Genomic DNA, 17,362 nt, shown 5'->3' on the forward strand with positions numbered 1-17,362 from the left:
AAAAGGGTGACGGAAAACAAGGGGTGAAAAGACAATGTGCGAATGAGATTCCAGTCACAGGCCGCGGGTTGGCTAGAATGTAAGAAGCAGGGTAGTCTAGTGGAAAGCGTCAGCGCTTGGAAGCCCGGGTTCAAATCCCGGCTCCGCCACTTGCTTTCTGTGTGACCTTGACTGTGAGCCCGTTGTTGGGTAGGGACCGCCTCTATATGTTGCCAACTTGTACTTCCCAAGCGCTTAGTCCAGTGCTCTGCACACAGTAAGTGCTCCATAAATACGATTGAATGAATGAATGAATTTTATGTGTACATATTTATTCTATTTATTTTGTTAATATGTTTTGTTTTGGTCTCTGTCTCCCCCTTCTAGACTGTGAGCCCGCTGTTGGATAGGGACCGTCTCTATACGTTGCCAACCTGTATTTCCCAAGCGCTTAGTACAGTGCTGTGCACACATTAAGCACTCAATACGGCTGAATGAATGAATGACCTTGTCTGAGTCACTTCACTTCTCTAGACCCACTTCCTCCTCTGCAAAATAGGAAGTCAATCTCTGTTCTTCCTTCCACTTGGACTGTGAGCCCCACGTTGGGCAGGGACTGTGTCTGGCCTGATGACCTTCTATAATAATGATACCATTTATTAAGCGCTTACTATGTGCAAAGCACTGTTCTAAGCGCTGGGGAGGTTACAAGGTGATCAGGTTGTCCCACGGGGGGCTCACAGTCTTCACCCCCATTTTCCAGATGAGGGGACTGAGGCCCAGAGAAGTGAAGTGATTTGCCCAAAGTCACACAGCTGACAACTGGCGGGGCCGGGATTTGAACCCACGACCTCGGACTCCAAAGCCCATGCTCTTTCCACTGAGCCACGCTGCTCCTCATTCTAAGCACTTGGGAGAGTATAATATAAAAATTTGACAGACATGTTCCCTGCCCTCAACGAATTCACAGTCTAGAGGGGGGAGACATTAATATAAATAAATGACAGATATAGACATAAGTGCTCTGGGGCTGGGAGGGGTAGGGACTGTCTCTATATGTTGCCAACTTGGACTTCCCAAGCGCTTAGTACAGTGCTCTGGACACAGTAAGCGCTCAATAAATACAATTGATTGATTGATTGATTGGGGGGGGATGAATAAAGGGAGCAAGTCAGGGTGATGCAGAAGGGAAAGGGAGAAGAAAGGAGGGTTGAGTCAGGAAAGGCATCTTGGAGATCAATCAATCAATCAATCGTATTTATTGAGCGCTTACTTTGTGCAGAGCACTGTACTAAGCGCTTGGGAAGTACAAGTTGGCAACATATAGAGACGGTCCCTACCCAACAGTGGGCTCACAGTCGAGGAGATGTGCCTTCAATAAGGCTTTGAAGTGGGGGAAGAGTCATTGTCTGTCCCGGGACTGGCTCAGGGGTATCTGAACCCCGTCCCTTCCTTCCTTCCACCTTCTTATCCTTCCCACCCGCTTCTATAAAGCCGAGAATCTAAAACCCTCACAGCCGTTGGGAGCTCTAGATGACACGAGGCTTTAACCAATGTCTGCCCCAGCGCCTAATACAGTGCTTGGCACACAGTAAACGCTTAACGCATATCACAGTAGCTATTAGTACCGATCGCCTCATCGTGTTGGTGGTAATCCAGGAAAAAAAACCCCACCAAAACGCAGCCGTACTTTGAGATATCGCCCCGATATATAATTCCCATTGACCTTCCGAGGCAGAGTTTGGCGGGCCAGTGACCTGATGGGTTTAGCCCGTCTTCCCTCGAACGCTCCTCCTCCTCACCAAGTTGATCAGCTCCTGCAGCCTGTCCAGGGGCACGTCAAACTCCTTGGAGCCGACGCCGTTGAAGAGGGGGGACACGGAGAAGCTGGAACTGGTTGTAGAGAAGTAATAGTCGGGGTCCACGGTGCTGCCGTCCGGCGGGTAAGACCCTTCAGGGGAGAGGGAGAGAGAGGATGAGGAAAATCCATTCACTCCTAAGTATTTCCCGAGCACCGACGCTGTGTAGAGCACCGTACGGAGCGGCTGGGAGAGGACGATGCAACGATAAACATTCCCTGCCCACAACGAGCTGCGATCTGGTGTATATGTGTAGACCTGTATAGATTAATTTAATGTTGGCATTCGTTAAGCGCTTACTATGTGCAGAGCACTGTTCTAAGTGCTGGGGGGTGGGGGGATACAAGCTGATCAAGTCGTCCCATGTGGGGCTCACAGTCTTAATTCCCATTTTACAGATGAGGGAACTGAGGCGCAGAGAAGTGAAGTGACTTGCCCAAGGTCACACAGCAGACAGGTGGCGGAGCCGGGATACGAACCCACGACCTCTGACTCCAAAGCCCGGGCTCTTCCCACTGAGCGACGCTGCTGCCCGGGCTCTTTCCACTGAGCCACGCTGCTTCTCGTATATATATATACACATATATATGTATGTATTCATTACTCTATTTATTTATTTTACTTGTGCTGAGATCTGGTGTATATGTATAGACCTGTATATATGTATGTACGTGTTCATTACTCTATTTATTTTACTTGTACATATTTATCCTATTGATTTTATTAATACGTTTTGTTTTGGTGTCCATCTCCCCCTTCTAGACTGTGAGCCCGCTGTTGGGTAGGGACCGTCTCTCTATGTTGCCAACTTGGACTTCCCAAGCGCTTAGTCCAGTGCTCTGCACACAGTAAGCGCTCAATAAATACGACTGACTGAATGAATGAATTACTCCATTTATTTTATAGCAATACTTCCATTTATTAGGATGGGATTGACACCTGTCTACTTGTTTTGTTGTCCGTCTCCCCCTTCTAGACTGCGAGCCCACTGTTGGGTAGGGACCGGCTCTATGTGTTGCCAACTTGGACTTCCCAAGTGCTTAGTCCAATGCTCTGCACACAGTAAGCACTCAATAAATACGACTGAATGAATGAATGACTCTTTATTTTATCAATGATGTGTATATAGCAATACTTCCATTTATTAGCATGGTATTGACACCTATCTACTTGTTTTGTTGTCCATCTCCCCCTTCTAGCCTGTGAGCCCGTTGCTGGGTAGGGACTGTCTCTATATGTTGCCGACTTGGATATCCCAAGCGCTTAGTCCAGTGCTCTGCACACAGTAAGCGCTCAATAAATATGATTGAATGAATGTCTCCCAGGCCCGTGCTCTTTCCACTAGGCCGCATGATCATTTATTCATCCAGTGGCATTTATTGAGCGCTTTCTGAGCCCCCTTTTTCCTCTCCTTTTCCCCATCGCCCGCTGGCCCTACCTCCTTCCCCTCCCCACAACACCTGTATATATGTTTAAACAGTTTTATTACTCAATTTATTTTACTTGTACAAATTTACTATTCGATTTATTTTGTTAATGATGGGCATTTAGCTTTAATTCTATTTATTCTGACGACTTGACACCTGCCCACCTGTTTTGTTTTGTCGTCTGTCACCCCCTTCTCGACTGTGAGCCTGTTGCTGGGTAGGGACCGTCTCTATATGTTGCCAGCTTGGACTTCCCAAGTGCTTAGTACAGTGCTCTGCACACAGTAAGCGCTCAATAAATACGACTGAATGAATGTCTCCCAGGCCCGTGCTCTTTCCACTAGGCCGCGTGATCATTTATACATCCAGTGGTATTTACTGAGCGCTTTCTGAGCCCCCTTTCTCCTCTCCTTTTCCCCATCACCCCCGCCCTACCTCCTTCCCCTCCCCACAACACCTGTATATATGTTTAAACAGTTTTATTACTCAATTTATTTTACTTTCATTCATTCATTCATTCAATCGCATTTATTGAGCGCTTACTGTGTGCAGAGCACTGTACTAAGCGCTTGGGAAGTACAAGTCGGCAACATATAGAGACAGTCCCTACCCAACAGTGGGCTCACAGTCTAAAAGGGGGAGACAGACAACAAAACATATTAACAAAATTAAATAAATATGTACAGATAAAATAAAGAGTAATAAACACATACAAACGTATATACATATATACAGGTGCTGTGGGGAGGGGAAGGAGGTAAGGCAGGGGGATGGGGAGGAGGATGAATGGGGATTCATTCATTCAATCGTATTTATTTATTTATATACTTGTACATATTTATTACTTGATTTATTTTGTTAATGATGGGCGTTTAGTTTTAATTCTATTTATTCTGTCGACTTGACACCTGCCCACCTGTTTTGTTTTGCTGTCTGTGTCCCCCTTCTCTATATGTCGCCGACTTGGACTTCCCGAGCGCTTAGTCCAGTGCTCTGCACACAGTGAGCGCTCAGTGATTGAATGAATGTAGTAAGCGCTTGGGAGAGTACCACGTAACAATCAACAGCCACGTTCCCTGCCCACAACGAGCTTTCTGTGCAGAGGAGGCGGGGAGGGAAGCCGTCGAGGAGGCCGCAGTGCTCACCTTCGAAGCAGTGGATGGCAGATCCTCCGGGAGAGCCGGGAGGGGGAGGGCCACGCTCCGGGCTCACCTGGAAGACAACGAGACCCATTCCCTCGTTCGGCTGTATTTACTGAGCGCTTACTGGGTGCACAGCACTGTGCTGAGTGCTTCGGAGAGGGCGACGGAACAATGAACAGACACGGTCCCTGCCCACGACGAGCTGCCAGTCTAGAGACCCGACGTCGCCGCAGGGTGAAGCTCTCAGGAAGGCTGGAGCCTCGCGGGGCTCCGACTGATTTCCTCCCAAGCCGGAAATCGGGCCAAGAATAATAAGAGTAGGAATAATAATAACGACGGTATTTGTTAAGCGTTTACAGTGCTAAGCACTGTTCTACGCACTGTTAGGAGAAGCAGCGAGGCTCAGTGGAAAGAGCCCGGGCTTGGGAGTCAGAGGTCGTGGGTTCAAATCCCGGCTCTGCCACTTGTCAGCTGGGTGACTTTGGGCAAGTCATTTAAATTCTCTGGGCCTCAGTTCCCTCTTCTGTAAAATGGGGATGAAGACTGTGAGCCCCCCGTGGGACAACCTGATCACCTTGCAACCTCCCCAGTGCTTAGAACAGCGCTTCTAGACTGTGAGCCCACTGTTGGGTAGGGACCATCCCTGTATGTTGCCAACTTGTACTTCCCAAGCGCTTAGTACAGTGCTCTGCACACAGTAAGCGCTCAGTAAAAACGAATGAATGAACAGTGCTTTGCACATAGTAAGCGCTTAAAAAATGCCATCATCATCAAATAGCCCGGGCTTGGGAGTTAGAGGTCATGGGTTCTAATCCCAGCTCCGCCGCTTGTCAACTGTGTGACTTTGGGCAAGTCACTTCGCTTCTCTGAGCCTCAGTTCCCTCATCTGGAAAATGGGGATTAAGACTGGGAGCCCCACGTGGGACAACCTGATCACTCCAACGCTTAGAACAGTGCTTTGCAAATAGTAAGCGCTTAATAAATGCCATTATTATTATTATTATTATTATTATTGTATCCCTCCCCAGTGCTTAGAACAGTGCTTTGCATTCATTCATTCATTCAATCGTATTTACTGAGCATTTACTGTGTGCAGAGCACTGTACTAAGTGCTTGGGAAGTACAAGTTGGCAACATCTAGAGATGGTCCCTACCCAACAGTGGGTTCACAGTCTAGAAGGGGGAGACAGAGAACAAAACAAAACATATTAACAAAATAAAATCATAGTAAGCGCTTAAGAAGTACCATTATTATTATTATTATCCTAAACGCTGGGGTAGATACGAGGTAATCAGGTTGGATTCAGTCCCTGCCTGCTATACAGCTGACTTTCTTAATCCCCATTTTACAGGTAATCCCCATTTTGAGGTAACTGAAGCCCACAGAAGCTACTATTATTATTCATTCATTCGTATTTATTGGGTGCGTACTGTGTGGGGAGCACTGTACTAAGCGCTTGGAAAGTACAATTCGGCAACAGAGAGAGACAATCCCTGCCCTCAACGGGCTCACAGTCTGGAAAGGGGGAGACAGTCATCACAACAAGTAATCGTATTTATTAATAATAATAATTATGATGGCATTTATTAAGCGCTTACCATGTGCAAAGCACTGTTCAAAGCACTGGGGGGAATACAAGGTAATCAGGTTGTCCTGTGGGGGGCTCAGAGTCTTTATCCCCATTTTCCAGATGAGGTCCCTGAGACCCAGAGAATAATAACAATAATAATGATGGGATTTGTTGAGTGCTTGCAATGTGCAAAATCACTGTTCTAAGCACTGGGGAGGTTACAAGGTGATCAGGTTGTCCCACGGGGGTCTCATAGTTTTAATCCCCATTTTCCAGATGAGGGAACTGAGGCACAGAGAAGTTAAGTGACTTGCGCAAAGTCACACAGCTGCCAACTGGCAGAGCCGGGAGCGCTTATTGAGCACTTACTGTGTGCAAATCACCATACTAAGCGCTTGGGAGAGCCCATTATAACATCAAACACACTCCCTGCCCACAATGAGCTCACAGTCTAGAGGGGGAGACAGACATTAATAGACATAAGTAAACAGATAAATAGATAAATTACAGATATGTATGTAATGATAATAATCATGGCATTTTTATTAAGCGCTTACTATGTGCAGAGCACTGTTCTAAGCGCTGGGGAGGTTACAAGGTGATCAGGTTGTCCCACAGGGGGGCTCACAGTCTTAATCCCCATTTCACAGATGAGGGAACTGAGGCCCGGAGAAGTGAAGTGACTTGCCCAAAGTCACCCCGCTGACAAGCGGCGGAGCCGGGATTAGAACCCACGCCCTCTGACTCCAAAGCCCCGGCTCTTTCCACCGAGCCACGCTGCTTCTCTAGCGTGAGAGAAGTGAACTGACCGGCCCAGGGTGCCGCACAGCAATCAATCAATCGTACTTATTGAGCGCTCACTGCGTGCAGAGCACTGTACGAAGCGCTTGGGAAGTCCAAGTCGGCAACATAGAGAGACGGTCCCTACCCAACAGTGGGCTCGCGGTCTAGACGGGTGGCAGGATTGGAACCCACGTCCCCCAGAGCCAACGGAAGTCGGGGCGTCCGTCTCCCGGCGTTCCCTCGCCCACCGGGAACCCCGCGCCGGCCCTCCCACCTGCGAGATGCTGGACACGCTGCTGGTCTTTCTCTTCAAGGTGGCCTCGTGGCAGACGGCCAGCAGGTTGCTGGGCAGAATGGAGCGGAAGTCGTTGAAGGAGCGGCGCCGGATCCCGTCCAGCTCCTCGGGGACCTTCAGGGAGTGCGGGGACGCCCTGGGGAACAGCTTGGAGAGGAGGGACTCTTCCGTGCTGCTGTAGCGGCCGAAAGCCCGGGCCACGCCGATCAGGCAGGGGACGGCGTACCTGCAGAGGTATTCTGGACGGGAGAGCAAGGCGGTCCTCTCAATTCCTTCGTACTTACTGAGCGCTTACTTTGTGCAAAGCACTGTGGTCAGAACTTAGGGGAATACAATATAACAACACCCCGTTCAAATCTCCCCCGCCCCTCCGGCCTCCTTGCAGGGACCCCCTCCTCCTTCAAGGATTAAAAAAAAAAAAAAAGCCATTTTTTTAGGGTATTTGTTAAGGGCTTACTAAGCGTCAAGCGCTGTTCTAAGCATTCATTCTCCCCCTCCTCCCCCCATCTTACCTCCTTCCCTTCCCCACAGCACCTGTATATATGTATGTACATATTTATTACTCTATTTATTTTACTTGTACATATCTATTCTGTTTATTTTATTTTGTTAGTACGTTTTGTTTTGTTCTCTGTCTCCCCCTTTTAGACTGTGAGCCCAATGTTGGGTAGGGACTGTCTCTATATGTTGCCAATTTGTACTTCCCAAGCGCTTAGTACAGTGCTCTGCACATAGTAAGCGCTCAATAAATACGATTGATGATGATGATGATGATTCATTCATTCATTCATTCGTATTTATTGAGCGCTTACTGTGCACAGAGCACTTTACTAAGCGCTTGGGAAGTACAAGTTGGCAACACATAGAGACGGTCCCTACCCAACCATAATAATAAATAATAATAATAATAAATACTCTATTTTACTTGTACATATTTACGTCGTCATTCATTCACTCCTATTTATTGAGTGCTTACTGTGTGCAGAGCACTGGACTAAGCGCTTGGGAAGTCCAAGTTGGCAACATATAGAGACGGTCCCTACCCAACCATAATAATAAATAATAATAATAAATACTCTATTTTACTTGTACATATTTACATCGTCATTCATTCACTCCTATTTATTGAGCGCTTACTGTGTGCAGAGCACTGGACTAAATGCTTGGGAAGTACAAGTTGGCAACATATAGAGACGGTCCCTACCCAACCATAATAAATAATAATAATAATAATAATAAATACTCTATTTTACTTGTACATATTTACGTCATCATTCATTCACTCCTATTTATTGAGCACTTACTGTGTGCAAAGCACTGGACTAAGCGCTTGGGAAGTACAAGTTGGCAACATATAGAGACGGCCCTACCCAACCATAATAATAAATAATAATAATAATAAATACTCTATTTTACTTGTACATATTTACGTCGTCATTCATTCACTCACTCGCATTTATTGAGCGCTCACTGTGTGCAGAGCACTGGACTAAGCGCTTGGGAAGTCCAAGTTGGCACCATATAGAGACGGTCCCTACCCAACCATAATAATAAATAATAATAATAATAAATACTCTATTTTACTTGTACATATTTACGTCATCATTCATTCCCTCACTCCTATTTATTGAGTGCTTACTGTGTGCAGAGCACTGGACTAAGCGCTTGGGAAGCACAAGTTGGAAATATATAGAGACGGTCCCTACCCAACAGTGGGCTCGCAGTCTAGAAGGAGGAGACAGACAACAAAACAAAACATATTAAGAAAATAAAATAAATAGAATAAATATGTACAAATAAAATAGAGTAATAAATATGTACAAACATATATACAGGTGCTGTGGGGAGAGGAAGGAGGTAAGGCAGGGGGGATGGTGAGGGGGAGGAGGGGAAGAATGAGCCCATTGTTGGGTAGGGACCGTCTCTATATGTTGCCAACTTGTACTTCCCAAGCGCTTAGTACTGTGCTCTGCACACAGTAAGCGCTCAATAAATACGATTGAATGAATGAATGAATGAAGAGGAAGGAGGGGGTAGATTCAGGTTTATCCGTCTACTTTGGAGAGTAGGGTGTACGCCGGATGTGGGCAGGAATGTGTGTTTACTGCGGTACTGCACAAGCGCTTAGTTCAGTGCTCTGCACCCAGTAAGCGCTCAATAAATACGATTGAATGAATGAATGAATAAACAGGACTGACTGGCTGATTTAATCCCCATTTGATCAATGAGGTAATGGAGGCACAGAGGAAGCGAAGTGACTTGCCCAGGATCACACAGCTGACTAGTGGCAGAATCGCGATTAGAACGCAGGTCCTCTGTTTCCTTGGGCCGAGCTTTCTCCACGAGGCCACGCTGCTTCTCGTACTCAGGCCCTCTGATATTCCTGGGGCCGAGCTCTCTCCATGAGGCCACGCCGCTTCGCGTACTCCATCCGGAAAATGGAGTCCAGGAGATTTCCCCTTTAGCCATATCAACCAGCTGAGAAGCAGCGAGGCCTATAGGTCAGAGCTCACGCCTGGGACTCGGAAGGACCTGGGTTCTAATTCCGGCTCGGCTACGTATCTGCTGGGTGATCTTGGGCAAGTCGCTTCACGTCTCTGAACCACATTTCCCTCAGTTGTAAAACAGGGATAAAGACCGTGAGACCCGTGTGGGACACGGACTGTGGCTGACCTGATTAACTTGCATCTACTCCAGCGCTCAGTACAGTGCCTGGCACATAGTGAGCGCTTAAGAAATGCCATTAAAAAAATGACAAAAAACACCCCAAACTATCCACAATAATAATAATAATAATAATAACGATAATGATGGCATTTATTAAGTGCTTACTATGTGCTGGGGAGGTTACCAGATGATCAGGTTATCCCACGGGGAGCTCACAGGCTTCATCCCCATTTTACAGATGAGGTAACAGGCACAGAGAAGTGATAGGAGAAGCAGCATGGCTCAATGGAAAGAGCCCGGGTTTTGGAGTCAGAGGTCATGGGTTCAAATCCCGGCTCTGCCAATTGTCAGCTGGGTGACTTTGGGCAAGTCACTTCACTTCTCTGTGCCTCAGTTCCCTCATCTGTAAAATGGGGATGAAGACTGTGAGCCCCCCGTGGGACAACCTGATCACCCTGTAACCTCCCCAGCGCTTAGAACAGTGCTTTCCACATAGTAAGCGCTCAATAAATGCCATTTTAAAAAAAAAAGTGACTTGCCCAAAGTCACACAGCTGGCAATTGGGATTTGAACCCATGACCTCCGACTCCAAAGCCCGGGCTCCTTCCACTGAGCCACGCTGCTTCTCAAACTCTTAAGCATTACTGAGCTACGGGGACGGGACACGTGGGGAGAAGCAAGCGCGTGCACGCGTGTTCTCGGGAGCCGGCAGCACCCTGAAACACTCGTCTTGGGGTGTCTTCCCGCCCCCCGCCCCAAGCTGTTCCGTACCTTTCTCCTGCAGCTCGGGAGCTTGACACATTGCCAGTAGTAGTTGCATCACCTGCAGCAGGGACCCCAGGATCTGCAGCGGCCAAGACAGCGCGACAAAGATACATCAGTCGGTCAATCGTATTTACTGAGCTCTTATTCTTATTCCGTTCCACGTGGGGCTCAGAGTCTAAGGGGTGAAGGTGGGGGGCTGATATTTAGCCCCTATTTTACAGATGAGGAAACCGAGACCTAGAGAAGTGAAGTGTCTTTCCCAAGGTCCCACTGAGCGCGGGGGTAAATTCACGACAGTCGGGTCAGGCACAGTAATAATAATAATAATGATGGCATTTATTAAGCGCTTACTATGTGCAAAACACTGTTCTAAGCGCTGGGGAGGTTACAAGGTGATCAGGTTGTCCCACGGGGGGCTCCCAGTCTTCATCCCCATTTTCCAGATGAGGTCACTGAGAAGTGAAGTGACTTGCCCTAAGTCACACAGCTGACAGTTGGCGGAGCCGAGATTTGAACCCATGACCTCTGACTCCAAAGCCCGGGCTCTTTCCACTGAGCCACGCTGCTTCTCTAGACCATCTAGACTGTGAGCCCACTGTCGGGTAGGGACCGTCTCTATATGTTGCCAACTTGTTCTTCCCAAGCGCTTAGTACAGTGCCCGTTCCACGTGGGGCTCAGAGTCTAAGGGGTGAAGGTGGGGGACCGATATTTAGCCCCTATTTTACAGATGGGGAAACCGAGACCTAGAGAAGTGAAGTGTCCTTCCCCAAGCAAACAAGTGGGGAAGCTGGAATCGGAACCCAAGTCCTTGCGGAAAGCGCACGGGCTTGGAAGTCAAAGGACTTGGGTTCTAATCCCAATTCCACCACTGGTTTTTGGGGTATAAACTCTCTGTGGGAGGGCTACCATTTCCGTTGTACTCTCCCAAGCTCCCAGTACAGTGATCTGCCCACAGTACGTGCTCAATAAACACCACTGATTGACCTTGGGTAAGTCACCTTTTATTTTTAAATAATGCTTGTTAAGCACTAAACATTGCCGAGTGTCGTTCTAAGCGCTCCGGTCCCTGCCCCACAAGGGGCTCACAATCTGGGTGGAAAATCACCCAGTTGATAGAGCACAGGCCTGACTGTCAGCTGTGTGACTTTGGGCAAGTCACTTTACTTCTCTGTGCCTCGGTTCCCTCATCTGGAAAACGGGGACGAAGACTGTGAGCCCCCCGTGGGACAACCTGATCACCTTGCATCCCACCAGCGCTTAGAACAGTGCTTTGCACATAGTAAGCGCTTAATAAATGCCATTATTATTATTATTCTATGTATTTTATTTTGTTAATATCAATCAATCAATCAATCGTATTTATTGAGCGCTTACTGTGTGCAAAGCACTGGACTAAGCGCTTGGGAAGTACAAGTTGGCAACATGTTAATATGTTTGGTTTTGTTCTCTGTCTCCCCCTTCTAGACTGTGAGTTGGGTAGGGACTGTCTCTATGTGTTGACGACTTGTACTTCCCAAGTGCTTAGTACAGTGCTCTGCACACAGTAAGCGCTCAATAAATACGATTGATTGATTGATTGATTCGACTGTGAGCCCGCTGTTGGGTAGGGACCATCTCTATATGTTGCCAACCTGTACTTCCCAAGTGCTTAGTACAGTGCTCTGCACACAGTAAGCGCTCAATAAATACGACTGAATGAATGAATGGACTAAGTGCTTGGGAAAGTATAGCAGGGCAGACGCATTCCCTGCTGAGATATCTAAAGCTATGTCCATTTTGATCAACGCTACAAATGATCTATTTCTGTTCACATCTGTCTCCCCCTCTAGACTGGAAGCTCCTTGTGGGTGGGAATGGGTCTACCGACTCGAGGGTACTCTCTCCAGCGCTTAGTACAGTGCTCTACACGCAGTAAGCGCTCCATAAATATGATTGACTGGTTGTTGCTTTCACTGCCAAAGCACCGTCCATCTGTTATTTTTATGTACTCCCCACCACATCCCTGTGAGGTAGGGGTCAGAGATTACGATCCCCATTTTACAGATGGGGAAAGCGAGGCATTGGGCAGGAATGTGGGCTTACTGTGGTGCTGTACAATCAATCAATCGTATTTATTGAGCGCTTACTGTGTGCAGAGCACTGTACTAAGCGCTTGGGAAGTACAAGTTGGCAACATATAGAGACAGTCCCTACCCAACAGTGGGCTCACAGTCTAAAAGACTGTTAATATGTACAAGCGCTTAGTTCAGTGCTCTGCACATAGTAAGTGCTCTATAAATACGACTGAATGAATAAATAGGACCGACTGGCTGATTTAATCCCCATTTGACCTATGAGGTAACTGAGGCACAGAGGAAGCGAAGCACTGGGAAGGTTAAGTGGCTTGGCCAAAGCCATGCAGTAGACAGGTGGCAGAGCCGGGATTAGAACCCAGAACCTCCGGGGCCTCAGCTCTCCCACTAAGCCACACTGCCTCCCCACAGAGAAGCAGCGTGGCCTAGTGACTACGGCCTGGGCCTGGGCATCAGAAGGATCTGGGTTCTAATCCAGCTCCGCCACGTTCGCTGTGGGACCTTGGGCAATTCACGTCACTTCCACGGGCCTCGGTTACCTCGTCTGTAAAGTGGCGATTAAGACTACGAGCCCCATGTGCATTCATTCAATTGCGTTTACTGAGTGCTTACTGTTCATTCATTCATTCAATCGCATGTATCGAGCGCTTACTGGGTGCAGAGCACTGTACTAAGCGCTTGGGAAGTCCAAGTTGGCAACATATAGAGACGGTCCCTACCCAACAGCGGGCTCACAGTCTAGAAGGGGGAGAAAGACAACAAAACAAAACATATTAACAAAATAAAATAAATAGAATAAATATGTACAAGTAAAATAGAGCAATAAATATGTACAAACATATATACAGGATGCTCTGCTTACTGTGTGCAGAGCACTGTACTAAGCGCTTGGAAAGTACAATTACTATTCTATTTTGTTAATGATGTGCATCTAGCTCTATTTCTATTTATTCTGATGACTTGAAACCTGTCCACGTGTTTTGTTTTGTCGTCCGTCTCCCCCTTCTAGACTGTGAGCCCATTGTTGGGTAGGGGCCGTCTCTATATGTTGCCAACTTTTAGTTCCAAGGCGCTTAGTACAGTGCTCTGCACACAGTAAGCGCTCAATAAATACGATTGAATTCAGCAACAAAGACAGACAATCCAACCTGAATACCTTGTACCTACCCTAGAGTTTAGAACAGGGCTTGGCACTAAGTGCTTAATAGATACTATAATAATAATTATTAATAATTATTATTTTATTATTGCTAGTCCCTCTTCCAAATGTTCCTCAGGAATTTGTAGACCACCGGGCCCCCACACCCCGCTCAGTCTAATAGTGGGAGAGACTGGCAAGGAGGTCTGGGCAGTATATTAATAATGATGGCATTTATTAAGTGCTTACTATGTGCTAAGCACTGGGGATGTTACAAGGTGATCAGGTTGTCCCACGGGGGGCTCACAGTCTTCATCCCCATTTTATCAATGAGGTAACTGAGGCTCAGAGAAGTGACTTTTTCTTTTTAATGGCATTTATTAAGCCCTTACTATATGCAGAGCACTGTTCTAAGTGCTGGGGAGGTTACAAGGTGATCAGGTTGTCCCACGGGGGGCTCACGCTCTTCATCCCCATTTTATCAATGAGGTAACTGAGGTTCAGAGAAGTGAAGTGACTTTTTTTTTAATGGCATTTATTAAGCGCTTACCATGTGCAGAGCACTGTTCTAAGCGCTGGGGAGGTTACAAGGTGATCAGGTTGTCCCACGGGGGGCTCCCGGTCTCCATCCCCATTTTACCGATGAGGTAACTGAGGCTCAGAGAAGTGAAGTGACTTGCCCAAAGTCACCCAACTGACAAGTGGCGGAGCCGGGATTTGAACCCCTGACCTCTGACTCCAAAGCCCGGGCTCTTTCCACTGAGCCACGCTGCTTCTCATACTTACTATAATAATAATAATAATAATAATAATAATAATGGCATTTATTAAGCGCTTACTATGTGCAGAGCACTGTTCTAAGCGCTGGGGAATTTACAAGGTGATCAGGTTGTGCCACATGGGGCTCACAGTCTTCATCCCCATTTTACAGATGAGGGAACTGAGGCCCAGAGAAGTTAAGGGACTTGCCCAAAGTCACACAGTGTGCCAGGCCCTGTGCTAAGCGCCGGGGTAGATCCAAGCTAATCATCATCAATCGTATTTATTGAGCGCTTACTATGTGCAGAGCACTGTACTAAGCGCTCGGGAAGTACAAACTGGCAACATCTAGAGACAGTCCCTACCCAACAGTGGGCTCACAGTCTAAAAGGGGGAGACAGAGAATCAATCAATCAATCAATCGTATTTATTGAGCGCTTACTATGTGCAGAGCACTGTACTAAGCGCTTGGGAAGTACAAATTGGCAACACATAGAGACAGTCCCTACCCAACGGTGGGCTCACAGTCTAAAAGGGGGAGACAGAGAACAGAACCAAACATACCAACAAAATAAAATAAATAGGATAGAAATGTACAAGTAAAATAAATAAATAAATAGAGTAATAAATATGCACAACCATATATACATATATACAGAGAACAAAACCAAACATACTAACAAAATAAAATAAATAGAATAGATAGAATAGAATAGATAGGTACAAATAAAATAAATACATAAATAAATAGAGTAAAAAAATGCTAAGTCGGACACAGGCCCTGCCCCACGTGGAGTTCACAGTCTTAATCCCCATTTTCCAGAGGAGGGAACTGAGGCCCGGAGGCGTGACGTGAGCTGCCCGAGGCCAGCTGGGATTAGGGCCCAGGTCCTTCGTATTTATTGAGCGCTTACTGTGTGCAGAGCACTGTACTAAGCGCTTGGGAAGTCCAAGTTGGCAACATCTAGAGACCGTCCCTACCCAACAGCGGGCTCACAGTCGAGACGGTCCTCTGATGTCCAGGCCCCGCGCTCCTCGCACCAGGTCAACCTCGGCTCCGGAGGGCAACTCACCTCTTCCCTCAGGGTTGGATCCCGGAAGGCCACGTCGTAAAGCAGGGTCACCAGACAGAAGCTGAAGGTCTCGGCCACCGGCAGCATGCCTGCGGAATCGTCGTCCAAACAATCATTAAGTGGGCTATTTGTTAAGTGCTTACCATGTGCCAGGCACTCATCTTCATCATCAATCGTATTTATTGAGCGCTTACTGTGTGCAGAGCACTGGACTAAGCGCTTGGGAAGTCCAAGTTGGCAACATACAGAGACGGTCCCGACCCAACAGTGGGCTCACAGTCTAAAAGGGGGAGACAGAGAACAAAACCAAACATACTAACAAAATAAAATAAATAGAATAGATATGTACAAGTAAAATAAATAGAGTAACAAATATGTACAAACATATATCCAGGTGCTGTGGGGAAGGGAAGGAGGAAAGATGGGGGGGGTGGAGAGGGAGACGAGGGGGAGAGGAAGGAAGGGGCTCAGTCTGGGAAGGCCTCCTGGAGGAGGTGAGCTCTCAGTAGGGCCTTGGCACTGTACTAAGCCCTGTTTTGTTTCGTTGCCTGTCTCCCCCTTCTAGACTGTGAGCTCGTTGTTGGGTAGGGACCGTCCCTATATGTTGCCGACTTGTACTTCCCAAGCGCTTAGTACAGTGCTCTGCACACAGTAAGCGCTCAATAAATACAATTGAATGAATGAATGAATGAATGGAGCCCTCCCCCTTCTAGACTGTGAGCCCACTGTTGGGTAGGGACCGTCTCTATATGTTGCCGACTTGTACTTCCCAAGCGCTTAGTACAGTGCTCTGCACACAGTAAGCGCCCAATAAATACGATTGAATGAATGAATGAATGAATGGAGCCCTCCCCCTTCTAGACTGTGAGCCTGTTGTTGGGTAGGGACCGTCTCTATATGCTGCCAACTTGTACTTCCCAAGCGCTTAGTACAGTGCTCTGCACACAGTAAGCGCTCAATAAAGATGATTGATTGATTGACTGATTGAGTGGATACAAGTAAATCGGAGTGGACACGGCCCCTGGCCCACCTGGGGCTCCCTTGTAACAGATCCGGAAACTGAGGCGGAAGTGCAGTAAATTGCCCAAGGTCACACAGCGGATATCATCATCATCATCATAATAATAATTGTGGTATTTGTTAAGCAGCGTGGCTCCGTGGAAAGAACCCGGGATTGGGAGTCAGCGGTCACGGATTCTAATCCCAGCTCTGCCACTTGTCGGCTGTGTGACTTTGGGCAAGTCACTTCACTTCTCCGAGCCCCGGTTACCTCATCTGGAAAACGGGGATGAAGATTGTGAGCCCCATGGGGGACAACCTGATCACCTTGTATCCCCCCCAGCGCTTAGAACAGTGCTTCGCACATAGTGAGCGCTTAACAAATGCCACTTCCCCTTCTAGACTGTGAGCCGACTGTTGGGTAGGGACCATCTCTGTATGCTGCCAACTTGTACTTCCCAAGCGCTTAGTACAGTGCTCTGCACACAGTAAGCGCTCAATAAATACAACTGAATGAATGAATGATTATTATAATTATTAAGCACTTACTATGTGCCAGGCACCGTATTAAGCGCTGGGGTGGATACAAGCAAATTGGGTTGGATGCAGTCCCTATCATTCATTCACTCATTCATTCAGTCGTATTTATTGAGCGCTTACTGTGTGCAGAGCGCTGTACTAAGCGCTTGGAAAGTACAATTCGGCAACAGACAGAGACAATCCCTACCCAACAACGGGCTCCCAGTCTCAATCCCCTTTTTCCATATCATCATCAATCGTATTTATTGAGCGCTTACTGTGTGCAGAGCACTGTGCTACGCGCTTGGGAAGT

General features: G+C 47.3%; 1 protein-coding gene across 1 annotated transcript in view; it reads right to left on the minus strand.

The window, feature by feature from the left end:
* Positions 1-17,362, minus strand: part of PI4KA (phosphatidylinositol 4-kinase alpha) — a 142,251-nt gene that overhangs the window by 108,996 nt on the left and 15,893 nt on the right. The window contains exons 4-8 of the mRNA XM_038762294.1: positions 15,532-15,620; positions 10,495-10,567; positions 7,036-7,295; positions 4,411-4,477; positions 1,782-1,930 (exon numbers count right to left, since the gene is read on the minus strand). Of these exons, the coding sequence (XP_038618222.1) occupies positions 1,782-1,930; positions 4,411-4,477; positions 7,036-7,295; positions 10,495-10,567; positions 15,532-15,620 (638 nt within the window). The remainder of the gene's footprint in view (positions 1-1,781; positions 1,931-4,410; positions 4,478-7,035; positions 7,296-10,494; positions 10,568-15,531; positions 15,621-17,362) is intronic.

The sequence above is a fragment of the Tachyglossus aculeatus genome, chromosome 21 (assembly GCF_015852505.1).
Source record: "Tachyglossus aculeatus isolate mTacAcu1 chromosome 21, mTacAcu1.pri, whole genome shotgun sequence".
Lineage (NCBI taxonomy): Eukaryota > Metazoa > Chordata > Mammalia > Monotremata > Tachyglossidae > Tachyglossus > Tachyglossus aculeatus.